General features: G+C 40.2%; 1 protein-coding gene across 1 annotated transcript in view; it reads right to left on the bottom strand.

The window, feature by feature from the left end:
• The window catches only part of LOC136876965 (nephrin), a 1,454,397-nt gene that overhangs the window by 1,185,699 nt on the left and 253,499 nt on the right, over positions 1-15,199 (bottom strand). Inside the window, exon 2 of the mRNA XM_067150735.2 lies at positions 12,740-12,872. Within this exon, the coding sequence (XP_067006836.2) occupies positions 12,740-12,813 (74 nt within the window). The 5' untranslated portion in view covers positions 12,814-12,872. The remainder of the gene's footprint in view (positions 1-12,739; positions 12,873-15,199) is intronic.

Below are 15,199 nucleotides of genomic sequence, written 5' to 3'. Positions count from 1 at the left end.
AATTCGTCTGAGATTTCTCCCATGAATTTCACTCTTGACATCGTGTCAGTGAGGGTCTGTTTGGTCAAGTTTAGCGTTTTGGAGTCTAGTCCCTGTTCTTTCAGGATGCTGAACAGAGATTGACGATGAACTGAATCATAAGCCTTCTTGAAATCTACAAAGGTACAGATGATTGGAAGGTTTCTGAGGGCCCTGAATTTTAGAGCGGTTTTGAGGTTGAAGATCTGTTCAGTGCATGATCTGTGAGGGGGGAACCCGGCTTGATATTCACCAATTTTATGCTCTAGTTGTTCTTGTTTCTTTTCAAAATCCTGTTAGGCGATTTCAATGCAGGTATGCAGAGAAAATTTTGTAGCCGAGATAGCTACATGATCAATCTGAAATTCTCCAATGGATTCAATGGGGGACCTCCAGGTTTTTTGTTTCTTGGGATGCTTCCTGAGGGATGTGGACATGATTTTAAGGTTGCACTGTTGACATGGTTCAATGAGCCTTGAGCCGTTTTTGTTCGTAAATTTGTGCGCCGGGTAGAGTCCGACAGTTTTCCTGTGTTCCTTTTCTCGGCCGATTTGTGCATTGAAATCGCCTAACAGGATTTTGACGTCGTCTTTTGGAATTTTTGACATCACTTTTTCAAGTCTGTTCCAAAATGTGTACACGTTTTGGGGATTCTTCTTGTTGTCTATATTTGTAGGGGCGTGTGCATTTATTAATGTATATTTTTTATTGGCACACTGAATCCTCATGGTCATTAGGCGATTGCTGATGGAATTAACTTCTTGGATCGAGTTCAGTATACTTTTATGTACTACGAAGCTCATGCCAAATAAAGGGGTTCTATGTAGAATCTTTTGGTCTGTTTTGCTTTTGAATATACGGTAATTTCCATAATCCAAGGTGGCATCATCAGTAAATCGATTTTCCTGCAGGGCAAGGAAAAGAATTTTTTGCCGATCAAGTTCTGTGACTAAATTTAGTAATTTTCCTGGTTGTATCAAAGTGTTGATATTGAATGTACCAATGTACGTGGGGGTTTTGTGGGATAGTTTACCAGAGAGCTCCGACTCTCTCCCATGTTTTCGTGGTTGTCCAGGCTCCCCAGAATCCGAAAGCCTGGTTGCCAACTCAATGCGACGGGTGGATTGGATACCACCTGGGGTAATGTTGTTAGTACGCTCACGAATCATGTTTGGCTTGTAATAGGAAATCCAGCAGTGCTGGGTGCTTAGAACCAGGGATTGTTAGTTCCTGGAGCTTGGTATTGCCGCCGCACCTGCAAGGTGAGAGACGCGGACCAGGAAGCCGGTGGATACCACTCAGACGCACCTGGATTTTAAACAGGCTTTTTATTACTATCCCAAAAAGAAAGCAAGGGTGCCTCATCCGCCAGTTCCACAGTACCAATGATCTTCATCTCCGCCTTCACTGCCGTTGAGGTCTTCACTCGTAACCCTGAGCTGGGACCCTTACCAGATGATACACACAGGGTCAGTGTGCTCTGGGACTCACATAGGCAGGGGCGCCACTCCCTGGGCAGGGCTGCCTCCGAAGAGGGTCCCTCCTACCTACTACCTAAATATTTATATTTATATTTATATTTATATTTATATTTATATTTATATTTATATTTATATTTATATTTATATTTATACCGTAAAATATTGTTTTTTCTCGAGAATGCCATTCTTTGCATATAATTTGGTGTTAAGTAAAAACATAGTGGATACCCACGGGTATCAATATTAAGGTAGAGGGACAGGTCCCCAGTGATTAGTAATTAACGTGTGTTCATGCAGTGTTAATAAGTTGATTTGGGAATGCCAGAATGAGATTTAGGAGTGATCAACGAACTGATAACACCATTTAACGGCATTACACCTATGACAGTGTTTAAAATTTCCACGCAGAAATAGTATGGCATTTCTCGTGTGTGTAAATATTTTAATGTGACTCTCTCAGTAACTAAAATTATGTTTTTGATTTGGGAACAATCCATTCTTATCTTTTAGTATATTAGCGTATTCCTCTTACTATAACACCCTACTTTCAATATATTTAGATTAAGTGCCCACTTTTATATAACGAACAGAACCCTGGACCCGTATACTCCTCAGCGTAGCTGTTGTGTTATTTTAAAGTAGGGAGGATGGGGACTTCGATGTTTGGGTTTGAAATTCCGAAGTTCTTTAACTAGAAGATTTCTTTCAAATTATATATCTGTGAAGTTAAATAAATTTTATAATCAGCACTCTGTAGAGCCCGGAACCTTCAAGCTAGATGAGTACACTCTAAATAAGGAGTTTGGTAGAGATCTGTCGAGCCGTTTCGCCGTGATGGTGGAACAGGCGGACAAACGGACACGAAAGCCAAAAACCACTTATAAGTCCTGGAGTTGACCTAAATCGGATAAATATCTGAAATATTGGCAAAAAACAAACGAAATTACGGACAGCGGACCCCTACAACTTATATTATATTATTTATATTATATTATTTATATTATATTATTTATATTGATTTTCATTCTTAGTAATGTCATTGCATGCAGCCATGTTTGATTATTACATGTCAAGGCCAGAGAGTACACACTTCCGCGATCACAGAAGAATTATATTCTGTGCTATGTACTCTTTGATTCTCTGACCGTCCCCAGCTTCTAAGTATACTCAACAGATGGAAGAACTTTCGTAACACCTTAAATACTGCTAATAGAAAAGATTGACGTACGCAGAGACGGGAAGGTATCAACTCGACTAGCCTCCTGTATGACCATTACCGATAATAAAGCGCAGGGACAACCTCTGCAAAAAGTAGGTATCTATTTACCCGAACCAGTATTCGGTCACGACCAATTGTATGCTGCACTATCTCGAGCAAGATCGTTTGAAAAGATTAAGCTCGAGATACGTCAGATTGGTCGAAACACGGTGGATACTGTATGGAAAGAAGTGTTATAAACTACATTACCGGTACGAATTAATTAGTATGTACCGGTACTAAATGTTCATAAAATTATTGGAAAGGGCAGGCGACACAACGTGACTATGACAGGCAGGCAGGCAGGCATATCAGGATGACTTATCTCATCTAGTTATAAGGAATGTTTCAGAAAAGCACGGGTTCACTAATAAATTAAAGCACATTTGAAAAGATAGAACGGCTTGCTAGGATTTTAAAATATCCGAAGTTAGCAATACGAGAAGGTCAAAAAGTCAGACGAGATTCGTGCTACTGGAGCCCCAGCCTAACACATATACTGCCCTAGTGGTACAATAATAATAATAATAATAATAATAATAATAATAATAATAATAATAATAATAATAATAATAATAATAATAATAATAATAATAATAATAATAATAATAATAATAATAATAATAATAATGTATGTTTTCCGGAGAGGCCCACTGCAGATTTTTCTAGTAGATGGCCTGTAGGTTACCTGCACGGTTTTTTTTTTTTTGCGAGTTGTTTTACGAAGCACCGACACAGATAGGTCTTACGGCGACGATGGGACAGGAAAGGGCTAGGAGTGGGAAGGAAGCGGCCATGGCCTTAATTAAGGTACAGCCCCAGCATTTGCCTGGTGTGAAAATGGGAAACCACGGAAAACAACTTTCAGGGCTGCCGACAGTGGGATTCGAACCTACTATCTCCCGAATACTGGATACTGGCCGCACTTAAGCGACTGCAGCTATCGAGCTCGGTCTGCACGTTTGTGAAAATGGGGCCCTACATGTGATTATTTCTAATGTTGAAGACATCACGAATACCTAACCCCCGAGCCAGATGAATGAACCAATAAAGGTTAGCATTTTAACCATGAGCTGGCCCCGTGGTGTAGGGGTAGCGTGCCTGCCCCTTACCCGGGGGTCCCGGGTTCGATTCACGACCAGGTCAGGGATTTTTACCTGGACCTGAGGGCTGGTTCGAGGTCCACTCAGCCTACGTGATTAGAATTGAGGAGCTATCTGACGGTGAGATAGCGGCCCCGGTCTAGAAAGCCAAGAATAACGGCCGAGAGGAATTGTCGTACTGACCACACGACACCTCGTAATCTGCAGGCCTTCGGGCTGAGCAGCGGTCGCTTGGTAGGCCAAGGCCCTTCAAGGGCTGTGGTGCCATGGGGTATGGTATGGTATGGTATGGTATGGTATGGTATGGTATGGTATGGTATGTTAACCGTGAAGTCATGAGCGTCCTAGTGGTGCAAAATGATTTGGAACTCGGTAATAAGGATAGTGGTCACCCTGGTCTGATCGAATTTTTCTTGATGATATAATTATAAATGTGTTTAGAGTAAAGAAATACAAAGACTATACTGACTAGATATTTTATTTCGACAGTACCTACCAGGCGATGCCCTTTGTATGTCAAAGTTTGTGGCCGTGGACCCGAGTATTTTTTTCTGGGTTACTTTCGCTCGTACAGGCATATCCTCCAATACAATGGTTTTCAAACTTTCTTTGTTGGCCTACCCCCAAAATCGAATTATTTTACCTTCGTACCCCCGAAATACAAGTATACTGCGATTATACCAGAAATAGCAAATGATCGCTGCTGGGTGAAAAATAATATTAATATCATAGTCATCATCAATCATCATCATCATCATCTTCCCTAGCTTATCCCGTTTGTTCAGGGTCTCTGCACGTTCTGAGGCATGAAAGAGTTTTGGCCAAAGATTTGAGGTCGCATGCCTTTCAACTGAATATCCCACCCAGGCAACACCAGGAATCACACCCCGGGATAGCAGGGAAACAGTTAGGTAAGCTTCTACACCACCCTGTTCCCCAATAATAACAATAATGTACAGTATATACTGTATATCATCGCTGAGCAAAGGAAACATCGTAACTCCTTCGGAGTAATGTTTACAGGTGAAGCCCAGAAATGAACGGTCAGCAATGGCAAGAGAACTGTTCGTGGCATTTTCATTATTTAACGATAGCTCAATTATGCGACCATTAGAGTTTTCTGTTCCCTTCTGAGACAACGCGGCAAGCCTTCACAAGACAGATGGAGAAACGTGGTTTTCTGGTAAGTGGAATCACGAGGATGTAATTGCCCAGAAACGATATATACTGTATACATAGGAGTATAACTATTAATGCAACAATTACTATTGTATTGATACTGAAAGTATTGAAGTGATGATGGTGGTGGTGATTATTGTTTTAAGAGGAATTACAACTAGGCAACCATCCTCTATCTAAGACTAATCAGAGAGAAAAAATAGAGGGAATCTGACACTTCGAAAAATGAACGTATCGGCCAAAGAATGACAAGGCCGACGAAGGGCGTGAAAATGAAAGACTCCCTAGGCCTCCAGAGCTCTAATACCGTCGGGGTCGGAAAAGAACAAGAGTTGACCAAGGTAGGTTGGATATAATAGATGAAAGTAAGGAGCCTGGCACAAGTAAGAGGAAGCAATGAGAGAATTCAGCTAAGGGCCTCGTGGTATCTAACCCACGCTCCCTAGTTGAGATCCCCTGGGCCCCATTTAGTCGCCTTTTGTGACATGCATGGGATACCGTGAGTGTTATTCTACCGCCCCCACCCACAGGAGGTAAAAATTTAAGTGAATGAGTGGATTTCGGAACAAATGCAGCATAAGTAAGCATTTCTGCGTGCCTAGTCGAGGGGGATTTAAACTGATTCATATTTTAGATTGAATGGAAACGGGACTCTGTGTAGTGGTGGACAAAAATACTAAATAAAATCAATATTAGATTGAAAATGAGCAGGATCAACTCCTTTCCAAAGCTGCGATAAATTTGTGTACCCCTTAAGATGACTCCACGTATCCCAATACGTACCGCACTTTCAATACCACTGCTCTAACATACAGGCAACGAAGTAGTCAAGTGGGTATGACAATGAGTCAGGAAATACGAAATTTAAGTTTCCTAGAAATCTTCAAACCATAAATTCTGTGAATTATTGCTGCAGTACAACACTGAAAGTTAAATTTCCAAGTTCGTTGAATTATTCCATAAGCAATAGGAATAAGTATTTAGATACGAACAATTTTCGTCACAAGGAACTTTCGAACTGAAACTACGCGAAAGAGTTTTCACCACTGTTGTAAGAAAATAAAACTTGGGAATACACAGAACTGTAAACTGGAGAATTCTTAAAGCAATGAAAAGCAATTTTACATTCAGATTAAAATGAAGGAGATCAAAGTGAACGAGTTATTCATCATACGACGAAATCAAAAAGAAAATGTTTATTCAGAGAAGTATTTCGTCCGTTCCACTTCCCATTTACTAATCTTCTTTGAGAGCCAAATGGAGTATATAATTATAGCCATTTACTGTACGTTAGAGAAGGAACTAGCCTTTACCACTAACTCCCAAGGCTCCTCTTGCAGAGTGCTGGAGTAGATCATCTTCAGTTCTCCATCACCAGCACACAACCCACTGGAAACGCTGATCAGTTTTTTTAATTCAACTTCAGTTCTGGTCTTACAAGCTCACAACTTGTAAGACGTCATCATGACCACACAGCGACTATAATCGAGTTTCATCGAGCATTTAATTATACGTCTATTACATTTTCTTACATCGACAATATAATGTACCCTAGGTAGAGAAAGACCTACTAATTTTTGCCTACTGAGCGAGTTGGCAATGCGGCTCCAGTCGTGTACCTATGTACATAATGAGCCTGCATTAGGGAGACAAAGAGTTGGAATACCACCGATGGCAGTCCTGAAAAGGACTAATTGTGATTTCTCCATTTTGATACCAGGAAAATGCCGGGGCTGTACTGTCATTAAAGCCACGGTACCTATCTTTCAAATTCTATCTTCTCCCATTCTTGGTACAGCCGAAAACCGTCCATGTATTAGCGTGATATATAACCAACATCTTCGTCTATCATGGCTTTTTGGCTTGTGAACCTTGAAATTTTCTCTTATTCCTCTCTCTTTCTGGAACTTGCCATAAGACTGATAACGATTTCGATAACTAGATATAAAAATATAATACATTAACAATGAAAATCCACAGCCTGCTTCCCGGGCATGAATGGAATGAATGAAGCCTCCATCCAGGGGCGAGGATAGAAACTGTGCTGGCTGCCGAAGACTCTCGCACTCGTCTGAGGCAATGATTAATGACTGTCAGATGAAATAAAATGACCTTGGATTGTGTTGCTGGAATTAAAGATGACAGGGAAAACCGGAGTACCAGGAAAAATACCTGTCCCACCTCCGCTTTTTCCAGCACAAATCTCACATGGAGTGACCGGCATGTGAACCAAGAGACCCGGCGGGGAGAGACCGGCGTGCTACCGCCTGAGTCACGGAGGCATTCCATTCCTGACACGGTTGAAACTGGAAATAGACTGTGGATTTTCAATATATTAACAGGTAGAAACCAGAGCATAGGTACGTCGAAGGTGGGTGCAAATATTAAAACGCACTCTAATTAACAAGGCACATGTCGGTAACATAGTAAATTAAAGTATGGTACCAGATAATCTGACATTCGCTAGATCCCTAGAAGAAAACATATCTAAACTCGCCGAGGGTGCCGAGCTAAAAGATTCGAAATTAGAGCTCAGAAGTAAAACCGTTTAAGTAAACAAGTGTACTTATTATTTCGCCCAGTGGGAAATATATTTTCCGAAGGTATAATCTATCTTGAAACCACGTGGTTATGAACAAAAGACGTGTATTGACACTTAACGCAATATAAAAGTTAAATATGTGGGGAAAAAATAACGCATATGTGTTTTGACCCTTTAATTCGGAGAAAGCGTCGGATCAGGTTCACCTGTTTATTAATGTTATCGTGTAACAGTTCCATTTGTAACATGGGTTTATCATCAATTTTTTTCTTAAATCTCACGTGTAGTAACGCACACGGTGCCATAATTCTGTCCTGAAAAGAAATTCTTTAAACGGTCCATAATTTTACCGACACGGGATTCTCACATTTGAGCCGTCTCTGCGATTCGATATCTTAACTTTCGCTGTGGAATACTGAATAAATACTGTGACACGCAGTCAGTTTTCTTAATTTTTGTGAATCATTCAGATTACCATGTACTTTGAACATTTCTGTCCTCTACTGCAGTTATCGTTCTTCTATTGCATCGAATTCTGTCGTCAAGAAAATTGGGTTATTTCCTTAAACGTAGAATCTTGAATATTCCATGTCCAACAATCGTAAATCATGCCTCGACTTTAGTTGTTTTATAATATCCACGAAAAGATTGAACTCTTATCAGTTTCATCAAGATGATTCAATTTCGAAAGAAGTTAACGAGCAACAAATATGGAGCAAGTCAAACTCGCGTTGCGTACAGCCTTTAAACTAGGCCAGCCAAGACAAATGGCCTGCAGGTGCAGGGGAGTTACGGCAGTAGGTTCTGACTTCTCCAGCCATATTGCTAGGATTCCACAATGAGATTCGTTCTGTTTCATATTAGACACTCTCTGAATAGTACTTGCGAATATTAGTGAAATCTCTTTGAACTCTCAAACAAAGATGTACTTAATGTATACCTAGACATACTGCAAATCGAACTTGGGACACTATCTTTAGTCTTACACAATGACTAGTTTACAGGAATGAGACAAAATGGTTACCTTCCAGTATCATGTTTAAATTTATCCGTTCTAATGTAGTATTAGGATCTAAAGGTAATATAATACATATAATACATATATTACATATAATACATATTACATGTTACATGTTAGCATTTGTGAGAACAGACCTTTGCTGCCCCTTGAGCTCCTAGCTGCCCGATAATAAGTACGCGAATGACGTTACTGTATCTTCACCTCACTTTCTCTTCTCTCTTATTCAATCCCACTGTCCCTTTCATCAGGTCGTCACTCACGTTCTTAGCTTTTCAAGGATAATTTTGCAGGCAGTCATTAACATTCCCAGTACTACTACTTCATGGTCAGAAGAGCAACCAACTGAAAAATTCACGCTTGGATGACGAGGAGGCAGCAACACTGAACTTTGAAATCATCATTTAAAGTACGTAATGACAGCTAAGTAATTCTCTGTATTTCTAAACGTCCAGTTGTCTGTAGTTAAAGTGATTTTAACAGCGACAGCGGATATTAAATATTGACGAACGAGTGTCAATGAAGAATTCTTTCATGAGGCAAAATATAGACCGGTTTTCATCGAGCCTAAAGCGCCAGAAGATCATCGTGTTCCACCATAAAAAAGTGCCGGAAATCTTCAGTAAACTGCTGTAGTACAAGCTTTCCAATCTTATTTTTCTCCATAACAATGGTTTTCCTTTTCGCTGGTAGAAAATAATGGCAGTGCCTGTTCCCTCGCTGCTCCGAGAGGCAGTCACATGACGTGACACTTGCAGTGGCTTTTCAGAGTCGGTCATTTCAGTACAATGAATACCAGCAGAACTATATGTACTTGTAGAATTTTGTGAGTTTAACATGGAAATATGTATTGTTGGATGCCTTTGTTTTCTTTTCTTTCTTCAAATTAGAAACCGTGCCCCTGTAATTCAGTTTCTGTCCGCAAAAATCTCATCGAGCAGATTTATTTATATGGTTTGTGAAACTGAAATAAGACCATAGCGGAGTAGTTTTCTGTATTTTGTTCATCGTACACAACAAAGAGTGCAACATATAATATAAAGTGAATAGACCACATGGAACTGTTTCGAGAAAGTTCGTTATAATATGTATTGTGTGCAGTAATACAACGCACTTCAGACAACTAAAGAACATCTGTGACCGGCCGACAAGTAACAGAGTAGAAGTGCCAGTAGAGCCTCGGAGCTGTACACGCAGAGCGGCTGTGTTTATTGATGGAGTCCAACGAGAAACTCCCTTGGTTTCACAGAGAAAGTTGCATTTGCATTAGGGTCTCTGGTGGAACATTAGATTCCTGCAACAGCTTATTGTGATGGAACAGGATACATTATTATCATGTTGCGATATTTATGTCCCATCTCTAGTGGTTCCGCGCTCAATGAAATTAATATACCGTACAGGAAATTCAGTGTATATACAGTACACATTGAAGTTTTGTACTGATTTCTCCTGACCTTAAAAACAGCAAATTCACCTCAACCCAAACCATGAAAATACTGAAAGAGAGGAAACGTAAATTCATTGTCCGTCCGTGACCTAGGCCGTAAACTAGTTAAAGTAAGTAGTTCTGTCCCCGGCCACTATTGCCCCTGTAATAAACTTGTAGCTTATTTCTGTTGACGAGTGAGTGAACCATAGGGTCATAATATGTATCTGCTAAATTGAAACATTCTTGTTTCAAAATTTCTCGGCTTTCTGTCTAAGAAAATTCATGTCTTTCGAGATTAATGCATCTTTATAGCCTAAACGGCCCCTTCAATTTAATCACCTCATCATCACCCAATTTTATGAAAGGCCTCTTGAATTCCAAGTCATTATTCTGAATTTCTTTCTAACTCCAGCCATCTTCTTACGAATGTCATTATCCCAACGGTCTGGTGGCCTTCCCCCAAATACTTAGTAGATATCTGGACTTCACTCCAGTATCAGTTTCGTCCATTTGCCGTTTTTCTTCCGAGAAACATGGCCAGTCCAGCGCCATTTCAAGGTAGCTGTTCACTCCAGGAGAGCCGATTTCATGTATTTTATCTTCTTACTATCTTTCGTGTAAAACCCAGAACTGACCATACTAAACCTCTTTGAGATGTTCTGAGTTTCCCGTTTGTAAACTCATTCAGTATCCAAAATTCACATCCTTAAGTCAGCACGGGGAAAATACACTGATCAAAAGTTGTTCTCGTGTGCTGTTTCGTGCAAGTTGTTTTATTGAGGTTTATAGGCATGTTTGATATCGAGATTGCTGAGTGCCTTTCAAATGTTTCCTGCTCAGTACGTTGCATCGAAAGATTTCTGTTTTGTATCTCCCTTCATATTTTCAAGCTGGCCAAAGTAGATGTATTCACCGACCTTCTTAGGGGTGTGTGTTTCATTTGTACACTTCTTGTTGTGAATCATTTGTCACGCGTAACATTGGTTTTGTGAAGTTTAATGCTCAAGCCTATTGACCGACATTCCTAGGCAAGGACTATAACGGAGGAAGGAGTTTCATTGTGTTTGACAAACAGTGCAATGCCATTCACGAATATGCGTTCTTTAAAACTTCATCCATTGACTTTAATTGTCTATTCTTCCCAGTTTAGTGCTGGCAGTGACAATTAAAGGCCAACTGAGAATAGCTTACTTTATTCAGTTTAGATGGAGATGATACTGAAGGAATTAATTTATAACTCGCCATATACTCCGAATAAATGTGGAAATCTGGGATTGTTATTTGAAAAGAGAGGGAGAAATAAGTAGATATTGGATTTTTAACTAGGAGATGTGGCCACTGCTTTCAACAGTAGAAACATTTTCTAAATACCTGTGAAGATATAAAGCCTATATCATGGACCCACTTTCTTAAACGGTCCTAGATGGTTTTTAGCACAGAATCTCAGTGGATGAAGGTTAAGGTTATTGACCACCTTATACTGCGCGAAATTCTGGACTGAAGAAAACGGGGTACAAAGTGGTGATGATAATTCACAGATTCAGATGTTTCTAATAAATGAACCCTATAAGAGGGCCAAGATGAGTCTGTAGACAGTGATAAATTTGGCGTCAAGGATAATGGTGTCTACTAGGAGGTCAATGAATACTGCATGTACTTAATCTCTATTAAAAAAGGGACTGATAAGACCAACATTGGCTTCATGTCATATCGTCGCTGGAACGGTAAAAGGTTGTATTCCACAAAGCTCTTCCTATCAATTATTCTCCCTAAGACTGGCCACGCCTCCCAGCCACGTATGGATATGCAGTCCATCAGAACAAATTTTGTTGTGTTCATTTTCCTATGCCCATGTGTAAAGGAAAATGAACCTTACAGTACCGTACTGTAGGAATGCACGTTTGCATTACGTATTTACGCACTCCTAGTGTACAATGCATGTAAGGTTCATTTTCGTTTAATCGTCGACATAGGAAAACGAACACAACGGACATTGTTCTGATGGACTGCGTATCCATATGTGGCTGGGAGGCGTGGCCAGTCTTAAGGAGAATAATGGATAGGAAGAGTATTGTGAGATACAACCTTTTACCGTTCCAGCGACGATATAATATCAAGAATGGTAGAATTGTTTTGAACGGATATTCGATTATTTATCATTTTGTTTCAAATGCCATTAATTATTCAGGACGTAGGGGATGAGGAAACATTGGACAGGCAGTGCATAAGTTTACGTGTGACAGTACAGCATCAACGCTTATATTCAATACAGTTTGCTGACGACCACGGTGTATGCCAACAGCTTTTAAAACAATCTTGACTTTCTTAAAAAATAAAGATGGGGTTATTCCTAAATCTTCATGAAGAAATAACTGGTTTAAACATCATCTGGTTATGTAGGATTTCTTAGTACCACAATCTCTTATGACGTAGATAATCGAACTGTACTCCCTATAAATACACCTGTTCGAATTCTAGTTACCGCTGCTGACGTCCTCCATTCTTAAACAGTCCCAGCCTTAGGGGTAAAAGTTGATGCTACTCCATGTCATACCAAATCCTGGGAGAATTAGAATATAGACTTCAGGATGCCCAAAAAATCAAAAGACGTGTACAGGTTGATATTTAAAAGTCAAACCTATATATAATGTATGTGTCACATTCGTAGAGTGAAAATGAGAACATTCAAACACCGTAGGGCTTGTCCATACCTGTAGAGTGGTTCACCGTCAGCTTCCTTGAACCACAACACCATGTGCACGGCATCGTCAGGGTGTAACGGCATGATGTCACAGGGAAGGGCTGCCTTCTTCCCCACCACACCTTGGACGTCAATCACGGGAACTGAAAATGAAACGAGGTATATCAGATTATTATTATTATTATTATTATTATTATTATTATTATTATTATTATTATTATTACTACATGAGATCGAAGACATTTATATTGACAATCAGGCTGTAGTAAAAATGAATTGATGATAGAAAAAGTCCTTGGTTCACAGTAGTTACAGAGGATAAATAAGGGTGTAAACTGTCGCCATTGTTGTTGACAGTTTTCATAAATCATCTACTAGAAGGTACAATATGAGAAGCAGGGATTCATTTGGGTGTAAATGGAGCAGTAAGGTTGAATTATCCGGTAATAATAATAATAATAATAATAATAATAATAATAATAATAATAATAATAATAATAATAATAATAATTTAATGTGCTGAAAGAAGTAGCAGAACTAACAGGATAGAAGATATCCTTTAAAAAGACGAAAATCCTGTCAAACATCAAAGATAACACGACCCAACTGAACACACAATATGGAACAATAAACCATGTGTATAAGTTTAAATACGTTAGTGAGTGGATCCAATCAAACGGACCAGATACAGAGGCCTTAATGGCCAGAGAAAAACCACCCGGAACATATATAACAAAAGGTGCTTTTCTGTAAATACAGACATTCATCATTATAACACTGTCGTCAAGCTGGTGTCTCTCTATCCATCATAATGCCTTATCCTCTCTCAAAAATGTGCGCGCACCAAGTTAGAGCAAAAGGAGAGAAAGATTCTCCACAACATTCTTGGCCCGAACTACAAAAACGACATGTACATAAGAAAACTCAGACAAGAATCTACTCTAAGAAGATCACGGACACAATTCTCAAAGTCAGGGCTCGCTTCTACGGTCAACTACTATAGATGGACGACTCTCGATGGACAAAACGCACTTTTAACAATTTTGACTCAAAACCAAAAACAACAGTTGCTCGGTACGTTAACGTCAAGAAATACCACGAAGAAATGGGCCTACGACCAGATAAATTAAATGGCGTAGGGCTTTTAGTGCCGGGAGTGTCCGAGGACAAGTTCGGCTCGCAAGGTGCAGGTCTTTTGAATCGACACCCGTAGGCAACCTGCGCGTCGTGATGAGGATTAAATGATGATGAAGATGACACATACACCCATCCCCCGTGCCAGCGAAATTAACCAATTATGGTTAAAATTCCCGACCCTGCCGGGAATCGAACCCGGTACCCCTGTGACCAAAGGCCAGCACGCTAACCATTTAGCCATGGAGACGGCCTACAACCAGATGATGCGCACAAACGAGACATTTCCAGAACAAGCATTGTGACTTTGCGGGATGTGAAGTGGACAACGGGTGCAAAGTGGTCAGACACAGCGCGACACAGCGAGCTGATGAAAACCTACTGGATCAGACAAAAACTGTGTAAACGCCAGAATGTATAATGAAACATATCGTCCCTTAAGAAACTACCCCGCGTATCAGACAATGTTCTTCCTATCCCTTATGTTCCTTAAGACTAGTCACGCCATATATGGGTGTACAGTCCATCAGGCAATTTTCGTTGAATTGATTTTCTTATGGGCGCCTGTAAAGGAAAATGAACCTTACTGTACCGTACTGTAGGAATGTATGTTTGCATGACATAACCCTTCCTAGAATATGATGAACCGGGTGAGTTGGCCGTGCGGTTAGGGGCGCGCGGCTGTGAAATTACATCCGGGAGATACTGGGTTCGAATCCCACTATCGGCAGACCTGAAGCTGGTTTTCCGTGGTTTCCCATTTTCACACCAGGCAAATGCTGGGACTGTATCTTAATTAAAGCCACGGCCGCTTCTTTCCAACCCCTTGGCCTTTCCTATCCCATTGTCACCATAAGACCTATCTGTGTCGGTTGGACGTAAAGCCGCTAGCAAGGAAAAACGAGAATATGGTGTATTTAAGGTTCATTTTTCTTTACACAAGCGCATAGGAAAATCAACTCAACGAAAATTGTTCTGCTGGACTGCATATCTATATGTGGCTCGGAGGCGTGACTAGAATTAAGGAAAATATTGGACAGGAACAGCATTGTCAGATACGCGTGATTGTTTTTTAAGGGAAGATATCATGGTCCGTAGGTGCTGAGTAGCGAATAATAATAATAATAATAATAATAATAATAATAATAATAATAATAATAATAATAATAATAATAATAATAGCGTACGCCCTCCTAAGAGGCCTGGTGCTGGTCTTTCGAATTGACGCCAATAGGTGATTTGCGTGCCTGTGAGGATGAAGCCATCCCTGTGATGAATTGTAATGTTCAAGATGGCACACACACCCAGTCCTCGTGCCAGTCGAAAATTTCTGACC

This window comes from Anabrus simplex, chromosome 7 (assembly GCF_040414725.1).
Source record: "Anabrus simplex isolate iqAnaSimp1 chromosome 7, ASM4041472v1, whole genome shotgun sequence".
NCBI lineage: Eukaryota > Metazoa > Arthropoda > Insecta > Orthoptera > Tettigoniidae > Anabrus > Anabrus simplex.
This window is presented reverse-complemented; position numbering and strand designations above follow the sequence as displayed.